This window comes from Salvelinus alpinus, chromosome 37, assembly GCF_045679555.1.
Source record: "Salvelinus alpinus chromosome 37, SLU_Salpinus.1, whole genome shotgun sequence".
Lineage (NCBI taxonomy): Eukaryota > Metazoa > Chordata > Actinopteri > Salmoniformes > Salmonidae > Salvelinus > Salvelinus alpinus.
In genome coordinates this window covers 16,456,287-16,471,957 of record NC_092122.1, presented here as the reverse complement: position 1 = coordinate 16,471,957, position 15,671 = coordinate 16,456,287, and the positions used below count along the sequence as shown (strand labels likewise).

The following is a 15,671-nucleotide window of genomic DNA, read 5'->3' as shown; positions in this document are numbered from 1 at the left end:
TCATATCAATATCTGCGATGCTGCTCGTGGCAATGTCATTTCGCTGAGTCTAATTTTACAGGAGTTACATTTCTGTTCAAATTTATTGACAAAGATGGCGCCTTTTTTTTTTTTTTTTAAGAACATCGGAAATCATGTTTGATCTCCACTTCACATCGCTCCCCAAAATGCATCCATTTAAGTTAGGAACAACATTTAATTAAATGTACCTTTTTATAGTCACCCTTTAGTGAACACCCGCTGTGTGTGATGTCATAAATATAGATATTCAAATTTAGGAGTCAAACATTTCAGCGATTCTGATTTAGTTGTGCAGAGGTGGTTAGCACAACTTGCATATCCAGTAAACTAAATTCATGTAATGTTGCCCTGGCTATCTGGCACAGGTCAAAGTTCAAATGCTATGTGATCTGGAGCAGGTGTAAATTCAATGTTTTAAATTATTTATTTTGACAATGAACAAATTGATAAATCCCCAAATGTTTGCAATCGTAAACACCACAAATTAGGGTGCATCATGTGTTGATGACTAAAACAAAATACCTAAAATATAACAATGCAGAAAGATAGCGCAATAACTGGAAGTCTATGGGTAACGCTAGTTAGCATTAACTTGCAAAACTACCTCTTAAGTTCCTTCATACTGGACACAGACCTAAAGGGTAACCAGGACTTTATCTGACTCTGGGGAAGTAGATAAAGGGCCTCATTGCCAAAGTATCCCTTTAATTTGTAAATTATTCAAGGGAAATAAAAACATTGTTTACGTAGAGAAGAGAAACTACTTTTCATTAAAGTTAACTTAACTCAAATTCATTATTTGATGCATTTGTTCATTCTGAACTCCATTTGACTTTCACCAGAACATGTTACAAAATATATTAAAGGGATAGTTCACCTAAATGACAAAATTACACATTGTTTTATATCCTTTAAGCAGTCTATGCTTTGTTACCAAATGTTAATGTTTTAGCATTTGTGGCACATAATTGTCATTTGGGTGAACTATCCCTTTAATATAACTGGTTGGCACTGGGAGTGGTTGTGTATGTGTGGTAGGGGATTTGCACAAAATGCTGATAGGTTTCCATCCAATTGGTGACAGATTTATGCGAATATTCTAAAATCTGTATAAAAACAATGTGCATTTTCCTACCAGAAAGGTTTCCATCAAATTGACTTGTTGTGGATGAAAGTCTGTGCGTGATGACGCAGTGCACATACAAAAACTTTTGCGGTTAAATTCCAATGTACCGAATAAAAAAGACAAGCTAGATGGGTTTCTATCGCATTTAACTCTACTGATGGTTTTGTTACACAAAAAGATTGCGTTATATAGTCAATGTGCCCACTCTGGTATTAGCACGTGCGCTGTAGCCAACAGCTCGTATATACGGTGCGGGAAGTCTACCTACATGATGAGATTATTATGGGTAAATGTTTATTTGTTTTTATTTAACTAGGCAAGTCAGTTAAGAACAAATTCTTATTTACAATGGCGGTCTACCGGGGAACAGGGGGATAACTGCCTTGTTGAGGGGCAGAAAGAAGGATTTTTACCTTGTCAACTCAGGGATTCGATCCAGCAACCTTTTTGTGAAAAGGCAGCCAAGCATTGATCATCATGTCACCAGAATAAGACAATCGTTGTTTATTGGAAAGGAGCATCAAGCTCATCACTGTTCACTTTCACTACGGGTGAAATTCATCCTAATTTATTTAATCTGCAGTGTAATAAACAGCATGTTTTCCCGACCACACAATATCGCGTAACTCCCAAGTTTACTTCGATATGTTTATTATAGCAATACATGCCCATAAAGGAGTTTCCACCACCATTTATAGCGTAATTCATTTCTGCAAAGATTGCACCTTGTCTACCGTATTTTGTTTTGTCGACATTTGGAAAGTGTACGGACAAATGCGTCGTCACGTTTTTTGGGGGATGGAAACCTGGTAAGTAACATTATTTCCCCCACAAAAAATCAATCCTATGTGCTAATGTTTTAATGAAGCCTGTTTCCTTTTCCTGGGAAAGGAGATCGGAAGAGGATTTCCTTGGATGAAAGACTTGATATCCATCAGAGTAAATCAGTAGTTCAACTGTCTTTCACAGCAGTATATTCCAGGTACAATCTCATAATATAGGCTACTTTGAATTATGGTCTTGAAGACAGTTGGACTAAGCGATTGTAGTGCATATTGTATAACTGCAATAGATTGCTTGTTTGTTACATTTATAATCGCTGTTTTTATTAAATAGTTAGGGAGCCACATAGATATAACTGAACTGGAAGCCTACCGTGATGTATATATTTCCATAGAAGATCAATGGTAATGACAGTGTACCTCGCCAAAACCAAATTAACTTGATCAAATGGCCTCTGTCTCACAAGGTCTTGCTCAGGCAGCCCAATTCTAATATTTTTTCCCCCACTAATTAGTATTTTGACCAAACACATTTTAGATATTTTCACATCAGGTACTTATCAGAGATGATCTGATTGGGGGGAGACACATTTGTGAAAATATTATCAGAACTGGTCCGCCTGTGTAAATGCAGCCTTAGTTTTGTAGCTTTTGTTTTATTCAATAGGTTCTAATCGGTCATTGTTTTGCATGCCCATTACCTGTTGCCTCAGGACTATGCTCCAGTGTTACTGAATGGTAAATGGAATAACTGAACACTTACCAAGGATGTCTAACAGGCTGACTACACCGTTCGCGTCGTTGCAAAATAAATTTGGAAATCTGTTTTTCAATGATTGCACCCACACTGCTCGCGCGCAAAACGAGCGTCTGCGTTGCCAAGGGCTAAAAAATAGAAATCAGTTTTATTTCTGATGCAGATCGCGCTGCAAGTCCTGCCTCTCCCATCTCCTCATTGGTTTATAGAAGCAGGTACCCATGTGCCATCTCCTCATTGGTTATACCCACGTGAGTGAAAGACAAACGAGGTCAGTGGCGGTAATGCACCTAATTTATGAAAGTTGCCAATCGCAATATAAAGTCAAGAGAAGAAAAAGCCTGGAAGGAAGAGAGATGACTAGAAACGATTCGGTTGAGCGTTATATGTGTGGATTAATTGGCAGAGTAGAGGACCTTGTGCATTTCAGGTAAAATAACAACTCAATGTTTATATCCCAGGACAAATTAGCTAACACCACAAGCTAGCTAAATAGGACAAATTAGCAAACAAGTGCAAGCTAACTAGCTAAAATGCCATACATGTTGAATGCTTTTTGACCTGTCATCCAATTTAATATAATTTGTTCAGAGTTTGTTTTGATATTTTAACCTGCATGTAGTGATCGCGTTTAGTGTGGGAGGACAAAACAAATGTATGCACGATGGCGCACGCGCACAGACGGTTTGGGTTACGTGTAACACGGATGTTGTGACATCGCATGTAGAACTACAATGCTATGGCTACACAATAATAAATAACGTCTCACGGTTGTAGCCTATGTTTTACCATCCATTGGATTTACCTATTGTCACTCAGAGGCATAGGCCTATTATTCGCCAAGGCAAGACGTTTTGCCAAAACACAGCCTATTTTACAGACTTATGACAATGTTTTGTAGGCTAGATAATAGCGTAAATACATGTAGGCAAACTTGTGGTGCAATGTATTTATTCGCAGTGTCGTGACAATTTTAAGATATCACAGTGACAAATGGTCATGCGTGAAAGGCAACTCGTTGTAAATGTCCTCAATCCATAACGCTCAAGACTAACCTATACAATGTTCTTTTTTTCTTCACACATTTATATAACGTAAAGTGCTCTGAGACGCACGTTTACTTTCGCTGTAGACAGGCTGTATTCAATTCTGCCGATTCTGTTGCAAACCGTTTCTTAGACGAAAGCAAACGGAACGAACGTGGATTGACTTGCCTCAATTTGTCCAATAGAAACTCGTTTTAGTTGCAAAACGGAATGCAACTGTTTGAACTAATGATTTCACCCCGGGCTTCAGACGAGTTAATGAGACAGCTGCTACACGTGACGGTTATATGGTTGTATAACGCAATAATATTTAGGTCGACGCGATTCTTATTTGGCAAGTGCATACTTACACTTGCATAAAGTCTCGTGCAGATGTCTCGAATAACAGGTGAGAAACATATGTTCGAAAGAGGGGGAAAAAGACCACTCGAATGAGTTTACTTATATATGGTAATTTGTCAGGTTGGACACGGATATTTACACGAGAAAGCAGTGTTTTCACTCGCAACACGAAACCGTTCAATTACTGTGTAGTAGCCTATATAGACAATCACTTTCCCCTCAAATAGATGCAAAATTACACTTTAGCCTATCATTTAGAGGATAAAATGAACGTTTCATTCCTAAATCAGGCTGAAATATGAGCTACACTATAGCCTATTGATAAGGGACTCATGCAGAATACTCTTTAATTAAAATTGTAATGAAAGTGAAATCTTGGTGTTTCATGAATGGTTGTCCTACTTGCTATGGGCTATAGCCCACGAAACGATTGTGTGTGAACGCAATGAACAGAGTGTCCCCTTCACGGGGGGTTTGAGTGAATGCAATGAACAGTGTCCCCTTCACGGGTGGTTTGAGTGAATGAATGCGAGTGTAGTGGTGACTGGTGATAGAGGGGAAGACAGATTGACCTCTTCCGCGTTTTCCTGGAGTTGTGTCCTCATTACCCAGGAGGCTACTTTATCCTTGCACGTGTAGGTCTACGTTTGGATGTCTACCCCCTCCCCGCCTTAGTACAGAGAGAGGGGACGAAAAAATAAAGTTAATTTATACAACAATCCCCCGCCTCTTCTCCCCATCTCTCCTACAGTAGGCTACTTGTACCACATTTAGGCTACACTACCACTTCCTCATGTCCTGCGGCGCCGGGTTGCTGCTGACCGGCTCCAGCCATGTCCAAAGAGAATTTAGCCGCCGGCGGCAATGACTCGACCGCAGACAAACGAACAGGTACCGGTTTACCTATTTGTACCGCGTTCAAGACAACTCAGAAACTGAGCTCCAGGTTGAAAAGGATCAAAATCAACCAATAGGAAACTACGCAAAAACCGTACGCAAATTCTCAATTGGAGGTTCTGATCTTTCCAAGTTGTCTTGAAAGCACCACGTGTGAGTTCTCTAAGCTATGAGGTGATAATAGTTTATTGTAGTCGATGCTATGCGCCGGGTGGGATTGAGGGGAACTGTTTCCATGTCTTTCGCTTTGAAAAACAATTTTGGATCTCCCCCAAAATGTAGGTCAGTAGATCAGTGGAGCACACTCGAGGAAGTCCTGGGACGCGCTCGTGGAAGTTTAATAATTTTGAACATATTTGTGGCATTCTACCATGTAATTTCGCAGGTAGGAGTTGGCGTGATTTTATTAGAATATGTGCATGGTGGAATTGTATTTATGGTAAACCTTGTGTAAAATAGATATTCTGTTCATGCCTTTGGTAATTTTGCCTAGACTAATAATCTATGTCGGTTAGGCCTGTTAATCAAATAAAATGGCACCAATCACGAAATTTATGCTTGGATTAAGTTTGCACCATATCCTGTTCAGTCGCACGTATAGCCTAAATAGTGTTTTTTATATATGTGTTTAGGTAGCCTAAAGTCATATCCTAGCCTACATGTTTTCATAGTTGTAGAATTTCAATGTATCGCGGCAAATTCGTACTTTTGGTGACGATAATTTACCATGCATAAAGCATTCTGATGCATTGCCACATGTTCGTAACTTGATCTCCATGACCGCATTGTGATTCCGGCGATGCATGGTAAAATGTTAAAGAATATTTTCAATAAGTTGGTTATGAAACAGTTTCCAAATTCTCAAGGTGGGTGGGTGGATTTATTAGAACGCAGCCCAAAACAACTATTGTTCGATCCCGAACGTGCAAGCTAGGCTAATATGCAGCATGCATGCATAATAACACCATTTCCCATTCTGTAATTTGTACATAACATCCAATAATGTACATGTTATGAATGTAGTTGAATATGATCACTCATGTCGCTCCTTTGAAAATAATACCTATTTGCAGCATAAAACATTTGTAAAAAATGTATAGGCCTGCCTGGCACATTTTAATTGAGCCTATATGCTACATCAAATAGGCTAGCTGCGCTTTGGCCAATATGTAATTTGTTTAGGCTATGTAGGCCTGTGTTCAGTTATTTTGTAAAATACCAGAGCCTATAACTTGATAACTATTCAACGCAAGCTGCACGTGAGCGTTTGGACTCTTAAATAAGAGGTAAACTGTAGGTCAATCAAGCTGCAACATTTGGGATTTAAAAAAAAAATCTTGCCTCTAGTCTTTATGCATTACCATCATACCACAATAACATGTCCTGGGTTGGTTTATATAGGACTATAGTTTCACGTTAACAATATGAAATGCAAAGGGACACAATAAGCAAATATGGTGTGACTTTCCTTTATCAATAACAACATCCTTTTTGGGAGACTACTGACAGTCTTGCTCTGGACATTGGTTGACAATTCTTAATGGTGTTGTAGGCTTATCACCCAATTACTGTAACAATATTTATTTATTCCTGACCTTAATAATTATTGATCTTAAAGTAGTACCAGACCTAAAGGTGTTCTAGGATGACAAACGTTACACAGAAATGATTAAAGAGAATGGACAGAGGAAATAATGTATTACATAGCACTCTGTTAGGCAACCAATTGTTAAAACCGTATTGCCCAACAGTCAACTGTACTTCGCCTGAATAGCATAGATTCCCCCATTACAAGATGTATTCCCTCTGTTTTGTATATTTGAATAAACAAAATGTATTCTACTGTCAGCCCTCTTTCTTAGTATTGTACCTCATCTCATGTATGCATGTGTCCAACATGATATTGCTGTTTTGTCTGGCCCCTAGTATTATTCAAAACCAATGCAGAGGTTGGTGTGGGGGTGGGGCGATTCCTGTGGGAGTGAAAAGGGAATGGCTGTCCTCGGGTGAACTAGTCAGATTGGCCAGTGTGACAGGTGTAGAGTTGCCTCCCCGTTGCCTTTCTTTTGTTGGCTTAAAAGACGGCCAAAGGATTGGAACTATTTTCAGGTAATAAAAACAATCTTCCTTTAAATGAATGGAAGTGTAAAGCTAACATTCCTCTGACAGAAAATGTGCAAACACAAGGAGGTATGATTAGCCATAATTTGCTGGGGAGGAAGGTAGCCTAGTGGTTAGAACGTTGGACTAGTGATTGAATCCCCAAGCTGACAAGGTAAAAATCTGCTGTTCTGCTCCTGAACAAGGCAGTTAACCCACTGTTCCTAGGCTGTTATTGAAAATAAGAATTTGTTCTGAACTGACTTGCCTAGTTAAATAAATTAATGATTAACCCATAATTCATTCTAGGCTTTTACATGTAAGATTGATGAAGTTTGTGCAGGACAACTTCACTGGAACCTCCCTTTTTCCATGAAAGGTTATGGGGAGATGAGAAAGTGCATAATGTAAACCTGGACACTAATAACTAGCCTATCGGGTGTCTACGATTTCCTACAAGTATAATATAGAATTTGAATGGAGAAAGATGTGTGTAATGTAAGCAAGGGTACTTATACTAATTACTAGTTTATCAGGTGATAAACTACATGCATTTTTTTCAGTGAATATAATCGGGATAGGGAATCTGAACTCGGATACTCACCAATACTGCTTTAACTAGATACTGCCATAACATCATACTGCCATAACATCATACTGCTGTGCTGTCTAATCAACTTTTAGACATTAATGTTCTAGTTGTACCAATAACCCTATCAACACACTGGGGTTCTTGTGTGAGAGTGAGTTCTTATGTGAGAGTGGCACGTGAGTAGTGAGGGATAGGGGAGGTTTATTATGAGGCACCAGCCACAGGAATCTCATCTGATGAGGGAGAGTCCTTTTGAGGGGCCGTTCATTTATATGGGCTGTGACTGCCAGGGTTTTCATCATTATCATCATCATCAGCTGAAGACTTGGTCCAATGGAGTAGTGCGATCCTCGCCACATTTATCCAGCCAGGAGAGAGCATCATCCATGGAAGGTTCAGAAGCTGTATTAGCAAGCTCCAATTCACTCCGTCACACAAGCCTTACTTGAGTCATCTCTTAGGAAGCCAGGTGTAGTTTAGTGTATCATTCAAGGTGATTCAATTTACCTGGTTTCTGCACCACCCACTCATGTCCTGCACAACCAGGGAACTTGTTGATGTCTGGTTCCCAGTTGTCAGTGAGTTCGCGTTTCCCTCTGCATCTCCTATTAGTGACAGGAACTGGATCAACATTTAAGAAGAATACTGTCAATTTTTTCTTTCAGTGAACAGAAATTAGATTCTGCTTGTATCCCAATCCCCCTAAGACACACACACCCTAAGGGGTTGGAAGCACACTGAGCATATAAGGGTTAACTGTCTTGTTCAAAGGCACAACAGCAGGAGATGACATGGAGAGAGGCTGGCCTAGCCAGCTGCGTATTTACCAGGGGTTTCTCTGGTCCCTTGATGAACTTTGATTCGAAGTAGGTCAACCAAATGAATGTGTAGCACAACTAGTTCCCCACATAACTGCCTAATTGTATTTGATATGACATTGTCTTCCCCTTTAGTTAGTTACTGCAAAATAGGGATCTCCACTCTTCGCTTTACAATTGTGTTGGGTTTTATGAAATGTATGATTAGAACATCATTTATATCAATTTTCAGTTAATAAATGTTAATGTATCAAAGCATTCTAAATGTACCTCAACCCTGAGCTACTCACTGTCTTTGTCAAACATCAAAAAGCCACAATGTTTCTACTTGATTGTGCAACAAACTTTCAGATTTGTCTTAACTATTTTCATGAAAATTGAAAAATAACTAAATGGAGATTAACCCTACATGATGATACAACTACAGAATTAGCAAAATTATAAAAATTACCGTAGTTCCACTACCATCTCTGTACCTGTGGGATATTTCCACTTGTTTTGCTTTTATGCTACTACAATTTCTCATGCATGGTGAGATGCCTGCAGGAAAGGGAAGAGAGAGGGCAGGGCTGGAATATTTTCTGCATTCCACCTCAATGTCAGAAATTACCCCAAAATTCCTAGATATAGCCTAGGTTAGTTCATTAACCATTATTTATAAACATTTGTTACATTAGAAGCATTAGAATCCCAAAACATCTTCCACCTTTTAAACAATATTTCAAATAAAATGTCACCGTAGAATGGGGAGACGTGCAGGAAGTAGGTCAATGTTACAGCATTATATAAGCAGTGAGGTAAGGCGATAGCAGAAACCATCAGTCAAACACATGCTGGGGGAAAACTGGGATAAAGCCAGTGGTTAGACGCCCTCTAATGGTAACTCAACACGTGCTGCACGACAGCCGGAAGAAAATGTCTGCCAGAGGTTGGTGTCTGGTAGGCTGATTTAGGCTGAGGTTCATTCACCTCACCGGAAAGATTTATGCCTTTCAAGATGATCAGTTACAAGATGTAAGGCAATTTCCAGTTAGCTGAACTTAAAACTAATTTACACTGAGGAACATTTGTCAATAGGCTTACAATTGAGAGTTTATTTACGGTCCTCTCAAGTGGATGTTAGTTAGTGCATACACACGTATTATGTGACTGATCAACACAAGAACATTTATATTTATAAGACGGTTTAAAAGTATTTTTATTTTGAAACTTTTTACACAATATTTTGCACACTCCCAGGCAGCTTGTAGTGATACAACGTTCCAACCATGTGTATAGGATGCTTGCGGTCAACATCCATTGAGTTGGTATTTGGGCCATCTTCTGAGGGAAGCAAGTAACTGCATTCATTCGTTATTTTCTTTTGTCAGTCCTCAGTTGAGGGTTTCAGTTGATTATCGGGGATATGTGAATGTTATTCATGGAGGTTTCCAACATTGGCAAATATAATAATCTCGGGAATTAAACAAAACACCAACCCATTTTGTCTCCGTAATGGTGTCAGTGCTACAATAATGCATCGATTTGACCGTGGGTGAATTACAAATGATGAGAAATCTAAGCTAATGTGTCAGTTTTGTATGGTTCTTGTGCTTGTGGTTTAGGACCCTTGCATTTAGGAGAAACCAATAGCCTTCCTGTTTCTCGGCCTGACGTCATAACGCCCCACCTGGCAGGAGCCATGCCTGATGTCATAACCCCCCACAAGGCAGGAGCCATGCCAATCCAAGAGCTGTCTAGGAAACGGAAGGGGGATATAGACAACAGGTAAGAGCAGAGAGACCTCACCTTTCATAAATCAGCATAAAAATAACAACATTCTTATTTTTGTCTCTTACCCGGTGGACTTATATTTTGTGTTCTCTATGCAGGGAAAATGGTGATGCTGAAATGGAGGAGCAACAGAGCAGGTATTTGAAGATTCTTTAGCAATGAATTTTATTTCAGCACTAATCTTGGCAAGATCTCTCAGAGCCAGGCCAAGTGTTGAAATGAATCATTTTAAATAATCATAACTATTTCCCATTCCAATTCAGATCGGAAGACGATGATCAACAGGTGACAATAAAATGCTTCAGGTAAGAGCCTGGGCATACATATTCATTTGGTATATTGAAAGGGAGTTAAAGGCCAAATGCAGCCGTTACAAAAAAATCTCAATATCAAATCACGTCTGGGTAACAATTAAGTACCTTACTTTGACTGTTTTCAATCAACATGGTCAAAAGAAACACAAATAGCTTCTTAGTAAGAGCAGTTTCTCGAGCAAGAATTTCGCTAGGACTGTCTGAGTGGTCCAGGGGAAAACTGAAAACTAGCTGTTTGGCAGATTCACCAGGCAGGCCAAAACTCCATCCCACCAAAACTGGCTGAAATTTCAGGCTGTCATTTCAAACAACTCTTACACTAAAAGGGTATTATCGTCATTTTCACAATTTCACAGTATTATTCCAACACCATGTTGCGGAAATATATATAAAACACAGGAAAATCCCATTTTTGACTGAACTGGCTTTAGAAAACAGGAGGATACTTTAATATTATATATGACATAATACTACAGTATTAGTAATACTAATACTAATACTGAAGCTGGTGGTACGATGCGAGCAACCACATGTAACGCCAATAATAACAATAACACACACACCCTAAATGATATCATGCTGACTTGATAGCAACCCATCAGACACCTGTATACTTAAGTGTGTGAGATATGTGTGAGAGAGACAAATAAGTGTATTTGTGCCCTCACTCACAGGGAGCCACACAGCCAAATTGAAAAGCGGCGGAGGGACAAAATGAACATCCTTATTGACGAGCTGTCAGCCATGATCCCCTCCTGGAACCCCATGGCCAAAAAGCTTGACAAACTCACGGTTCTGCGAATGGCTGTGCAGCATCTCAAAGCCCTGAAAGGTAGGCCTCATCATTCCAAAACTGCCCCTACAATACAGTATCACACCAGGCAATCTGTGCAGCACCACACATCTCTTTTAAGGTAGGTCTCATGAAGCTATACTAATGCAGTAAGAGCCTAGGACACATTGTGGCGGCAAAATACACAGCTGTGCACAAATAGCTTGGTTCATTGCTGCGTTCATTGCTGATAATATAGATATATAGATTTTATATTTCTATATATTTTTAACTCAATTTATGATAGAAATGTCGAGCTCCTAAGGGACAGGTACAACACAGACAACAGCTCAGTGCTGTGTTCGTCTCGTCAGCAGGTGCCAGCAGTTCCTTTACTGACGTTAACTACAAACGCAAGCCTTCGTTTCTGCCTCAGGATGATCTCAAGCACCTGGTGCTCACGGTAGGCCACCCTTCAATCTGTCTCAATCTCTTTCTCCAATCAACCAAGATCAATCCCATTTGGTATTGTGGCAGCAGTCACAACAGTGGGGTAGGATTATGTGGTCTGTCAATTTCAGTTTTTGTGTGTTGAGTCTTCTAGGCACCAATCATTTTGGTATTGATATGGGAAATATAATATTAACCAATAATATAGTGACCTAGGATTATTCCTTTATGATTACAATGATGAGGTGAAATCTACAATTGTGTGGTTTTAATCTTCAAAGTGCTACATTTTATCCAAAGTTATGAGAGCGCGGTGGGCATGTTTCTTCTTCAGACTCTAAGTATACACTTTCTTTCTTGGACAGTAACACAGGTATACCCTCTGGGTTTGCTACAGTATTTTTCCATTCAGTCATTAACTAACTTTACTCTGGAAAATCCCTAATTAGAACAGGATGTGTCAACCGCTCAATTCTATGTAGAATTAAATCATATAGAAATAGCCAGTTCTTTCCCCTCGCTTGGAGTGTTCTGTTTAACCTTTGCCTGCTCTGATCTCCCACAAGTGTGCATGTTTGTCACACAGAGTCTGCCATTTTAGAGTAAACAGAGATAGTGGATACACACTGATGGTTTCAAAATACTGTAGCAGTGTCAGTGTTTTCATGGATCCAGATTGAAATATATTGATGTCGTGCCGTGTCTCATTTCCCCAGGCTGCAGATGGGTTCCTGTTCGTGGTGAGTTGTGACAGGGGGAAGATCCTCTTTACCTCAGAATCCGTCTTGATGTTCCTCAACTACAGTCGGGTCAGTGAACTGGTTATACTTAGGCAATAAAGCCAGAGCGGGTGTGGTATACGGGCTGATATACCACGGCTTTCAGCCAATCAGCTTTCAGGGCTCGACCCACCCAGTTTATAATATACGATAAGCAGGTCTGGCAGTCTTAATTTACTACTTAATTCTAAATTGAGCTAATTATTGTGGTGGATTCCAACAATGTCACTATCACTCAATCCTATCTGTTATCCACTTAAATACTCTCAATGACAACTTTAGGAAAAGTCCATTACTTAACAGTGCTATCCCATTCATTTAGTTCCATGGTTTGGTTTTCTTTGGCCATTTGTAACAGGCACCCCATGCCCCTACCACTCTCATTGATTGTTAGCTAGCGGTGGCTAAAGTTAGCAGACGTTTGTAGTGGCTGTCTAAAGAAAACTGAACCATGTATTCTCCTGGCCCATAGACTACTTACATGGTGAGGAACTATCTAACATCAAAATGTAAAATACTGAAATTCCCTTTTAATACCTTATAATTTCTGTACCAAAGTAAAGTTATATCTGAATCTGTTTCATGCTTTATATTGTGGAGATGATGCTTGAAGTGGAGACCGGAGGTTTAATCAGAAAGTTCAGGTGGTTCTGAAGTGGGGATCTGAATCAGTTGTTTCCCCTAGTTCAGAAGTATAGTTGGCTAGCTAGCTAGCTCACACAAGATTTGGTTCCGGGTTCTTAGATGAATAGTTTGGTTCTGATAATTAAAGTGCTGTTTTTGTTTACAGTTGGAACTAATTGGACAGAGTCTTTTTGATTATGTCCACCCGAAGGACATTAGTAAAGTGAAAGAGCAGCTGTCAGCCTCAGGATTATACCCTCGTGAACGGCTCATAGATGCCAAAAGTAAGTCTGCAAAGACTTTATTTAAATGTATCAGTTTCTGGGATTTTCATATCTATTTCTCTCTGTTTTGATTTGTTTGTGTCTTGTTGAGATGCAGTTAAAGCTATGTCACCACTATAACGGTATTACTTTAAAGAAAGTTGCAGCTTTTATCTCAGTTCTATTAGCACAGGGGAAAGAGCAGCGAGCCTGCGTTCTGTTTGTTGTTGCTTTACTGGTTTACACTGCCCTCGTTCTCTTTTGAGGTCACAGTCACTTTCTTATTATGTTCTGTCTTCAATGTGTTTTTTTTATATTATAAATATGATATGATGTTGTTGAATCATAAGCTCTCCCGGTTCTTTAGCAGGGTTACAGGTGCAGGACCTTCCTGTGGGAGCAGTTCATCTGTGTACAGGGGCACGGCGCTCCTTCTTCTGCCGCATGAAGCACAGCAGAACAGTTATGAAGACAGAAGACAAAACCATCCAGCCCAGCAGCCCCAAGAAAAAGGGTGAGAGAGCCATGCAGAGACACCTTCACTCAATACATCGTAAGAACAGAGCAAAACGTAGTGATCAACAACCCAGAAGCACAATTTATTTTTCTTGATTCCACCTCACTGAAGTAGTTGGTTAGCCCTGATAGGGCCATGATTGGAATTGCATGTGGGCATTAAATGTATACACAAGTTTTATGTACACTGTCTCCCCCTGTAGAGTCTCAGCGATACTGCACTGTCCATTGCACTGGTTACATGCGGAGTTGGCCCTCCACCCAGCTGGATGCTGAGAGCGACGATAACGAGTCCTCCCATCTGTCCTGCCTGGTTGCTGTGTGCCGCGTTCACCCTAACAATGCCTGTCAGCCCTCACGAGAGGTCAAGGTCAAACCCACCCAGTTTGTCACTCGCTTTGCAATTGACGGCAAGTTCACCTTCGTGGACCAACGGTAAGTTGGGCCTCTTATTCCCTCCACAAGCCTTTTTGCGATTTTCGCTCATTATTAAATATTCTTGGCAAGTGTTGGCATAATTTTGAACCAATATTGTTCATAAGGGGGCATTGTGGGCATAGCCTTCACGTGGTGAAAAACACTGGGAGGAAAATAAAACAGAATCTATACCCTGTGAAAGTAATATACCTTTCGATTTACTCTATATACTCTATACCTTTCAATTTACTTCTGGATCAAGTCCGCTAATCTTTTGAACAGGCTTACCGATTTATATAATCAAATTTGTAATATATACAGTATATACAGTTATATTTGTTTTTACTGAGTTTTTGCACTTAAGACCCTTGCACTACGTTTTTGCCCATTGTAGACCATTTAAAAAAGCCTACAAAAGTTAAAAAACTACAAGGCTGAGGGGCAGTCACTTCCTGGTAACTTTCATAGCGTATTGTTCTCAGTTTTGTTCAGATTCTATCTCTTTCTGCTGAGTTGAGTATGTTTTGATACATACTGTAATGTTAAATTGGCCTTGGTTAACATTACAGTTATACCCTGGGTAACCCAACCTGTGCTTGTATTAACAGCGAAAGAAACAAATAAAGAGAAAAGCAATGACGTTGGTTAAGGCAGGCCTGGCAGGCAGTCATCTTGGATAGGGTTTGCCATGGCACCCCCTACCCATACCACAGGGGCTGTAAGTGTAATGGGGTTACCCCAAGTTTTCCGGCAACTGGTCTGAATGCATTCCAAATGAGACAATATACCCCTTGAAGAGATCACTGTACTGATTATTTCAAGAGATGGCAACAGTACAATACTATTACTTTTGGTTTGAAATACAGATTATAAATTGAAAAATGTTTACTTGGAACATTGTGTTGGAAATATCATTTTTTATATAGTAAGCATGTCAAGATAATGACCTAACTTATCGATTGTCAAATAGGCAGCTCCATTTCACAACGGGAGCCCTTTCACGTATGTGAATTTGTTATTGTGACCCAGGCTGTCCTAAAATGTAACACTGGTGGTGAGATCTTCTCACCAACAGCAGAGAGTGCATTGAAGGCGTCAGTCCAGTTTGATTTACAGTTGAAGTCGGAAGTTTACATACACCTTAGCCAACTACATTTAAACTCAGTTTCACAATTCCTGACATTTAATCCTAGTACAAATTCCCTGTCTTTGGTCAGTTAAGATCACTACTTTATTTTAAGATTGGGAAATGTCAGAATAATAGTAGAGTTATTTATTTCAG

General features: G+C 39.7%; 1 protein-coding gene across 8 annotated transcripts in view; it reads left to right on the top strand.

The window, feature by feature from the left end:
* The first annotated feature begins 3,791 nt into the window (after positions 1-3,791).
* Positions 3,792-15,671, top strand: part of LOC139566049 (basic helix-loop-helix ARNT-like protein 2) — a 20,624-nt gene continuing 8,744 nt past the window's right edge. The window contains exons 1-12 of one of the 8 annotated variants that reach the window (XM_071386895.1): positions 3,792-4,120; positions 4,826-4,965; positions 5,254-5,356; positions 10,086-10,248; positions 10,353-10,391; positions 10,518-10,559; positions 11,243-11,400; positions 11,715-11,803; positions 12,507-12,599; positions 13,360-13,477; positions 13,824-13,970; positions 14,176-14,407. In XM_071386895.1, the coding sequence (XP_071242996.1) occupies positions 4,939-4,965; positions 5,254-5,356; positions 10,086-10,248; positions 10,353-10,391; positions 10,518-10,559; positions 11,243-11,400; positions 11,715-11,803; positions 12,507-12,599; positions 13,360-13,477; positions 13,824-13,970; positions 14,176-14,407 (1,211 nt within the window). In that variant the 5' untranslated portion in view covers positions 3,792-4,120; positions 4,826-4,938. Of the gene's footprint in view, positions 4,121-4,606; positions 4,966-5,253; positions 5,357-10,085; positions 10,249-10,352; positions 10,392-10,517; positions 10,560-11,242; positions 11,401-11,714; positions 11,804-12,506; positions 12,600-13,359; positions 13,478-13,823; positions 13,971-14,175; positions 14,408-15,671 lie in introns of those variants that run through there. The other 7 variants (XM_071386899.1, XM_071386901.1, XM_071386897.1 and 4 more) reach the window with 7 other exon arrangements.